The sequence below is a fragment of the Erythranthe guttata genome, chromosome 5 (assembly GCF_056151865.1).
Source record: "Erythranthe guttata isolate IM_541 chromosome 5, IM_541, whole genome shotgun sequence".
Classification (NCBI taxonomy): domain Eukaryota; kingdom Viridiplantae; phylum Streptophyta; class Magnoliopsida; order Lamiales; family Phrymaceae; genus Erythranthe; species Erythranthe guttata.
Window position 1 is genome coordinate 5,905,451 of NC_142537.1, and position 7,847 is coordinate 5,913,297.

The window sequence follows — 7,847 nt, forward strand, 5'->3', positions numbered from 1 at the left end:
ATAAACATGATCTTTCGATCTTATGATCGTTTGGCAGCAACACCAAATTGTTGTATTTGCTGTTTGTTGGTCTTCAATTTATTGCAACATGGTTGTGAGTTTGTATTAGCACCAACTTTATTTTCCTAAATATTCACTTCACCTTCGTAAATTCCGTACGTTTAATTTGCAGTTCCACTGTAACATGTAACAGACACGTCACCAAAATTAACCAGAACCGAACGGAACACACACGCACACACACACACACATATATATATGTGTGTGTGTGTGTGTTCATATGTATATATATCAACGACGCATCACGAGCTAGGGCGTGGTTGCCTTAACACGACAGAACAGTTGGTCACAGTTGGAAATAAAAACTTACAAGGTTCACAGTCGGATAAGAAAGAAAATCAAGAAACAGAAGATAAATCAAATATATAGATATATAATAACAAGAATGTGAACGACACTGAAGTGGCTCCCTTCACATGCAATAAGAAGTATAAGATTAGCCCAATATCCGAGAATATGTAATACGAGAACGTGCACATACCAGAGACTACTAATAGAAAGCTACAATAAAAAAGAGAGAGATAGAGAGAGAGAACTACAGAAAAACCTCAATCTGGGGGTCGAAAGCAAAGTTCCTACGTCATGCAGAAAAATAAAAGGTTCGGTTAATCGGGAAGCATTTTTATGGGATTGGGCCACCCCATATTTGCATACATAGGGATACTCTGTACTGGCTGCTGCCCAGCGTTAGTACTGTAAGGTCCAGACGAGTCACGTTCAAGAGGACTACCATCATCATTCTCCTCAGCCGACTCACTCGATGCACCTGGAGGAGGGCTAGCCTGTGGCGCTGGCGCACCGAAATTCAGCATATTTGATGGCGGGGTCGAAGTGGGACCCGCCTTTGGCTTCTTTCCATCCGCAATGAAGCTTCCTACAACCACCTGGAAAAGAAGAATAGTAATAAAAAAATAAATAGATAGCAACGAAGAGAGAGAAGTGCGAACGAATCCATGATAAAAGAAAAAATAAATAACAATAATAATAATAATAAATTAATTAAATTAAAAAAAAAAAAAAAAAAAAAAAAAAAAAAAAAAAACAAGTACCTGAACAGGGGATGCAGCCTTGAGCATTCCAGCAACTCCACCACCCAAGACTCTACCATCTGCGCCAGCCAATGAAACGCTTAAACCACCGGTTCGACTTCGGCTACCATTACTCTCTGACATTAGGAACGAGCCTGACAAAGATATTATCTCAAACCGGCCCTGCAAATTTATGACACCACCATTATTGGACACGCTTAAACAATAAACTCAAACATATAATAAAATTAAAACATCTCACAAGCTTTGGTGCAAATTTAACTCGGTTTTGAACTCTGCCCGGCAAATTTAAGCATTATTTCTACACCTGCGATGATTATTGACCCCTAATATAGAATTCAACATTGAACCAATGAATGTTCAAGGCATCTAGGACGAAGAATTCAAACGTAATATCTTAAGAGCTAATTAAGCCTTTGGAAGCATTTTTCACCAACATCAATCACATATGTAATTCAAATTGATGCGTATCTATACCAAAAATGCAAATGAGAACAGTTATTGGCATAATGTTTCAGACAGCACAAAAAGGACTATCGAAAGGGATAAGAACCAAGGAAAAAAAAAGTTCATTAAAAATCCTGAGAAGTGAAGACTCCTCAACAAGGCCCGTACTTGTATCTGTACTTGTAATCTAGCTAATGAACAAAATATAAGACGGAATAAAAGGACAGGGACCTGGAGAAAACCACAGCACGAGACCCTTTTAATTTTCTTAAGAGCATCATCACTTGGTAAAAAACAACTTTCTAAATGTAACCCATTGGAGGATGCCACGTGCACTATCAAAGTTTCCTACTTAGCACATTAAAAACATAAAGGAATGCTAGCTAACAAATTACAATACTACCAGGATAAGCATTATGGAACAAGAATAGAGCAAATATAAATTGGTAAAAATAAAACTAGGCACTATCGAATACAAGTTTACTGTTATAATAAACTTTCAAGTAATCAAGATTACCTGCTATTTCTGCGCAGATTAACCACATAAGGTAAACAGTGTACGACGGCAACAAATCTCAAAGAGTTTTTTTTTGTAATTATGAATATCTGAGGAGTCTTGTGGTAATTCAACCTTAACTCGGGGGTTTTGGTAATTTACCCTTTAATTCCAGTCCAGTATACCAAAACCAATTATATTTCTTTTTTCTGTATTACTTGAAACTCCAAATCTTTGTTCATCCATAATCACAAACGGAACAAATTGAATCAGGATTGTATTAGGTATTATAGGTACTATCAATTGTAGTTTAAGGTTTTAAGTACATTATCAGTGAGAAGAGCTAAACAATCTTCCAAATCCAGCTTATTTAACCAATATCTGGCCACAGTCTACACCCAGCTTATTTAACCAAAATCGTAAATCTTTTTCTTAAATATTAAGATTTTTTATTTTTTTTTCAACTATTATATTATATATATTACAAGCTTAAATGATATCCTATCATTTAAACAAATTATAAAGCATTATAACAAAAAATAAAAATATCTTATACTGCAATTCTATTTATCTGTTTACGCTTGGAGATGAGCAGTATTTGGAGACGGAAAAAGCGTTAATGAGAAGTTAGAAATGTATTATGGATTTATGATAGTATGAATATTTATCATGTAGTGTTCTTTATATTTAAAATATTTTTTTTCTCATCAAAATTATCTTCAAATGTATTACACTCTCTTGAATCGTAAAATCATGCTTGTACAAATATATCTCAATACTTTTAAGATTTACTACTTCAATAGAACTTTTTTTACATTTAAAATTTATTTACAGATTTGAAACGATGAGTGTAAATCGAATCGAATGATAAGATTCTAACAACATGGTCCAATAGTGTTTCCTAATCCTACCGAAGGCATGCATCGTGAAACTAAATCAATAAAAACAACTTTACTACTGAAACTATTGTAGACGCTCAGATTTTCCTTTCCAGTAAAAACCCAACCAACAACAGTAATAAAACTTTTCAGATGTAACAAAATGCCAGATTTCTCGAAAACAGCAACTCTGGGAACTAAATCAAATTATCTAAATACAAAACAAAAATGCACTTTCTCGATTTATCTTCATAAATCAGTCTAAAATTTTATAGACGAAGATAAATCAAATTGACTTTTTAAGCTCCTTGCCAGATGTGACGACATCCAGTCATCATTTTCATGTAGCTATAGCATTTTTAATTTAAACCAATAGAGAGTGAGTGAAATAAACTCTTTAACAGATTACATGGAAACATCGCCTCCACGATATGTAAAATCTAAGCTTCACAAAGTATATGAAGGAGTCGATGTTATACTTACCTTTATGTATTCATTGATAACGAGCGAAGAAATATGAATACGAGAATTATCTACCACATTTAGCAGATATTTAGATCTTACTTTATAGATATAGGTATTCCAGATATAAGAACAATACTGCTTCATCAAATGTAAGGTAAATATATATATGATAACAGCACAAACCTCATATGTAACTGTGCCACCGGACATTGCAGGTTGACGAAGGGTAACATTACAGATAGCACCATATGCAGATAGAATGCAAACTGTGCGTGGTCCTTGCTGTGAGAATGCCATTATTTTCGACGCTATATCCTACAAAACAAACACATTCTCAGCCTTTCTTTCATTGCAAAAACTGGTCTATATTGATAACTTTGATATGCTTTAGGAAACCTCAGTAAAGAACGGAGATAAACGTAAGGTTAATGTTAAATTTGGTAGTACAGATAATTACTGAGACTAAGTACCTACCTTTAATACATGAGTACAAGAAAAATAAAGACAGTTAATACATCCGTACCATTTGGTTTCTCTTTAGCCAAAAAAGAAAAAACAAATCACGTATTAGTTGTTATTTGAGGAGTCCAACGCATAATTAATTCTATTTTTACAATTTACTATTAATTGTAGAGAGAGAAGATGACCATGAAATTAACGAGAGGATTGCCGTACCAATTAATGCTGAGATTATACGTACAAAGGGTAATGTTTGCTTTTCTTGTCAAAATGGAAGCTATTTAATGAGTTTCTTAATCTATGGCCTAAACCTTAAACGACTAACAAAAAATTGGAGGGAGTAATAGGTAATCTTATATATAAGCCTAAAGTACCTAACCCTCATAGTAACAAGAAGTATTATCAATGTTAACGTTTCTGAAAGGCGGATAAAAATCATCTGCTCTTCATTCTTACATTACATTGAGTTTGACTGGTGTTCAGCATAAATGAACAACGCCAGCTTCATCTTGCACATCTCAATATAAGGCTCATTTTTTTCTGAAGTATAACTTCTTTACCTAAACTATACTCACTTAAAAGGAATTATGCGTCGGAACAAAGCTGAAGGGAAGAGAGCAGCTTAAAGATGCCCACACTTTCACTTTCTAATTCGTCTAAAAATTGTTCACCTAGTCGAGTGGGCGCCCAAATATTGCAACATAAGGAATACTACATCTAGATTTTCAGAAACTAATTAACAAGTACAAATTTGAGTCATCGGAGGCATTTTTTTTGTCAAAATAAAATAGAGATTTTCAACCTTTCAGAATACTACAATTGTTCTTTCAGACACAAGATTAACGAATTCTACATATTTGATGGGAATCATTCGTCAAACCGAAAAGACTCGACTTTTATCATAAGATTGTAGGAATAATATACAGGCTTTGATAAACTTTTATGTTCACAATTGGCCCGATCATTCCACTGTTCTTCACAGTGATGCTTCCTTTTCATCCAATCATAAAATATATCTTGGGGTTTGGCAAGAAGTACAACTAATATTTCCTGTCGCGGGCAACTCCTAGCTTGAGCGCTAAGATTTTAATGATAATAACACAACGAAATTTTGAGCTTTATATTCAATAGCATACTTGGATATGACCTTCTTTATGCTCTTGTTTTCAGTGTACTTGTCCAAGTCATGGTGCAGGCAGAAGTGTCAAAGAAGTTTAAGGTTTGCTTAAGTATATCAATGTGCGAAAATCTGTACATAGTTTAGGGATTACGAGGTTATATATAGTATATTATACGTGGCGTATTGCATCTACGCATTAAACCGATGAGCAGATCCTAAATACTAGAGAGTTAAGTCATAAATGAAGTCAGTGAGAAATCGAACATTAAATATGGCATCAGAGCACTCAATAGCCTTGGAGAAAACCAGTAATCACATATCTACTTAACTATACCCTATCCTATACCGAAATACGATACTGCTGCACAGGTCTATTTAACTCAATAAGCGCCCACATTACAAACAGAGATAGCAATAGAAATACCCGTTTTTTTCACCTAGAAACGTTGTTTACCAAATTGGAGAATTTCAGTAGTAAACGTGTAAGATATTCACCTGAGAAATTTTATTGCAATGCTAACACAAAAAGGATAAACGGAAAGATTAATTACCCTTACGTGACATACTATCTTTTCAAATACACTAACATATGACGTGGATAAGGTTAGAGATTTCATTGTCCAAACTAAGAAAAGCATTAAATCCTAGGTTCATGGTCTTCTAAGGCTTCGATTTCTACCTTTAACTTTATTTCTTCATTCACCACCATATGTAAGATAACATAAACAGAAAAGGCAAGATAAAATCTTTTCTACATATAGAAAATGAGAAGACATACGTCATCTTAATCCACGCAGTTACGAAAAACTATTAGCAAATAACATGAATTTAATTCAGATAACTATGTTTTATCAAACAAACTAGCAACCTACTCAACTGGGAGGCACCAGATTATACACGTCGCTACCCAATATTTAATAAACAGACAATAGATCTAATTACTCTTAACGCACGACCTAAAAAACTTCAAACATCATCTTAAAGTTATTCATCACTGATAATTAATGTTAAATTTAAAGTCATCATAGAATTTCCAGCCGAAATAACCAAGGAGGGTCTAAGAGATAAATACCAAACGAAGTGCTTTGATAATCACTTTGCCGTTGTGCTTACATATAACTTACCTAAATCACTGACAAAAATCAAGCAAATTGGAATAAAACATATTCAAAAAACTGAAACTTTTTAGTTTGTTTACCTCTCCTGATTCTACTGTAATTACATGAGGGGTAAAACCAACTCCCGGCACCCCTGCCCATCGGAAAGAGTTAAGTCAGGATCACCACCATAGAGAAATGTACATATTGACAAGCACAGTAAATCATCAAAGAGGGTAAATAGAAACATAACCTAGAGCATCCAACTGCTTTTTCACAGAACCGGGCGGCCTGCCTCTGTTGCGTTTGGCGGAGGTTTCAGAAGATGGTGTCCCACCACCACCACCGCCGCCACCGGAATCGGCGTGGCCGCCGCCGCCAGCAGAAGTAATCTGGTTGACTGGGGCGGGGGAAAGACCTAGGCCTATGCTGTTATCAGGGGAGTATTTTCTGGGCCGGCCCCTCTTCTTCCTCGCCGGCTCAATGTTGAACCAACCACCACCGCTGCCCGAGGGCGACCCATCGGAATACTGGTGATCCAGCGGTTTTTGCGAGGCGGCGGCGGCAGCGGCAGCGGCGGCGGCGGCGGCCATGGAGTTGAAGGGGAAGCGAGCGTTCTGCTGCTGTTGGTGCATCATGGCGGGGTTAGAGGCGGCGGAGGTGGTGGTGTTGGCGAAGGAATTGTTGTTGTTGTTGTTAGGTAGTGGGTAGGAATTGTTGTTGTTGGAGGGGTGCTGTTGTTGTTGGGTTTGAGTGTGGGGAGCCATTAGGACGGCGTGGTGTGAGGGGAACGGTTGCTGCGGGTGGTGAAGGTGGTGCTGGTGGTGGTGGTGGTGGTGGTGGGGTGGCGGAGCGGAGGAATCTTGTGAATCCATGAGAAAGGTAAATCAAAAGTCAATAATAGAGTCACATTTATTCGGAAAATTGAAAATGCTGGTCGATCTGAATATATATAATTACGATGAGAGAGAGAAGAGAGAGAGAGAGAGAGAATTTCAGAGATGAGAAAGAAAACTGGGCAGGGCAGGTTTAGAGAGAGAGAGAGAGAGAGTCGAGCGATCAGGGGGAAAGAAGGGGGCCTGCCTGGGGTGAGGAGGGGGGGGTTTAGAATTAGGGTTTTATATTTTCTTTTATCTTTTATTGTTTGGGGCTTTTTTCTATTGTTTTTTTGGGATAAATTCATATTTAATTTTTTTTTAAATTCTTCCCTTTTTTCAAGGATACATTTTAAATAAGCCCATCATGGGATACTTATTCATACATTGTCTATAGATGTGTAAAAGACTAAAATACCCCTTCACATTTTAATATACATCAATTTCATCTTTTAATTCGATTTAACCTCAATTTGACCTCACAATTCACAAATTATTCAATTTTGACCCAAAATTCAATTTTGAGTACAATTTTGTCCGTCACCGCAAGTTTTCGGCATTGACTTTTTTTGATTTTTTTTCTTTTTCTTTTTCTTCTTTTTGTCACCGATGACCGGCGGTCAACACCGGTCTCTAGTGGCATTGACATTTTATGTTTATTTTTTTTTTAATTTCTTCAACATTTTTTTGCCCGTTTAAACAGTAATATTGTTGTGGTTGACAGTTATATTAACTATATCACTGTTTAACACGGTAATATGAATTATACTACAGTTTAACACAGTAATATTGTTATATTACTCTCTAGCAAAGTAATATTAACACAACAAAAATCACTATTATTGTGTAATAGAGTTCTATTAATATGTTGACCCTTCAACAAACGCAAACATAATAAACA

General features: G+C 36.0%; 1 protein-coding gene across 1 annotated transcript; it reads right to left on the minus strand.

Annotated features, from left to right (window-relative positions):
- Positions 1–413: 413 nt before the first annotated feature.
- On the minus strand, positions 414–7,246 carry LOC105976755 (AT-hook motif nuclear-localized protein 8). The gene is made up of 5 exons (XM_088818730.1): positions 6,325–7,246; positions 6,173–6,225; positions 3,579–3,710; positions 1,110–1,271; positions 414–944 (listed from the first exon to the last, which is right to left on the minus strand). The coding sequence occupies exons 1-5, from the start codon at positions 6,944–6,946 to the stop codon at positions 666–668; spliced, it is 1,248 nt and encodes a 415-aa protein (XP_088674856.1). The 5' UTR covers positions 6,947–7,246; the 3' UTR covers positions 414–665.
- Between the last annotated feature and the right edge of the window lie 601 nt (positions 7,247–7,847).

Bases quoted from the DNA above. Each gene is read 5' to 3' on its own strand.
- LOC105976755 (XM_088818730.1), bottom strand. From the start codon at position 6,946: ATGGATTCACAAGATTCCTCCGCTCCGCCACCCCACCACCACCACCAC. The intron at 6,226-6,324 runs GTTATGTTTCTA...TCCGATGGGCAG, and splicing joins AAAGCAGTTGGATGCTCTAG to GGGTGCCGGGAGTTGGTTTT. The intron at 945-1,109 runs GTACTTGTTTTT...CTTCTTTTCCAG, and splicing joins AGGCTGCATCCCCTGTTCAG to GTGGTTGTAGGAAGCTTCAT.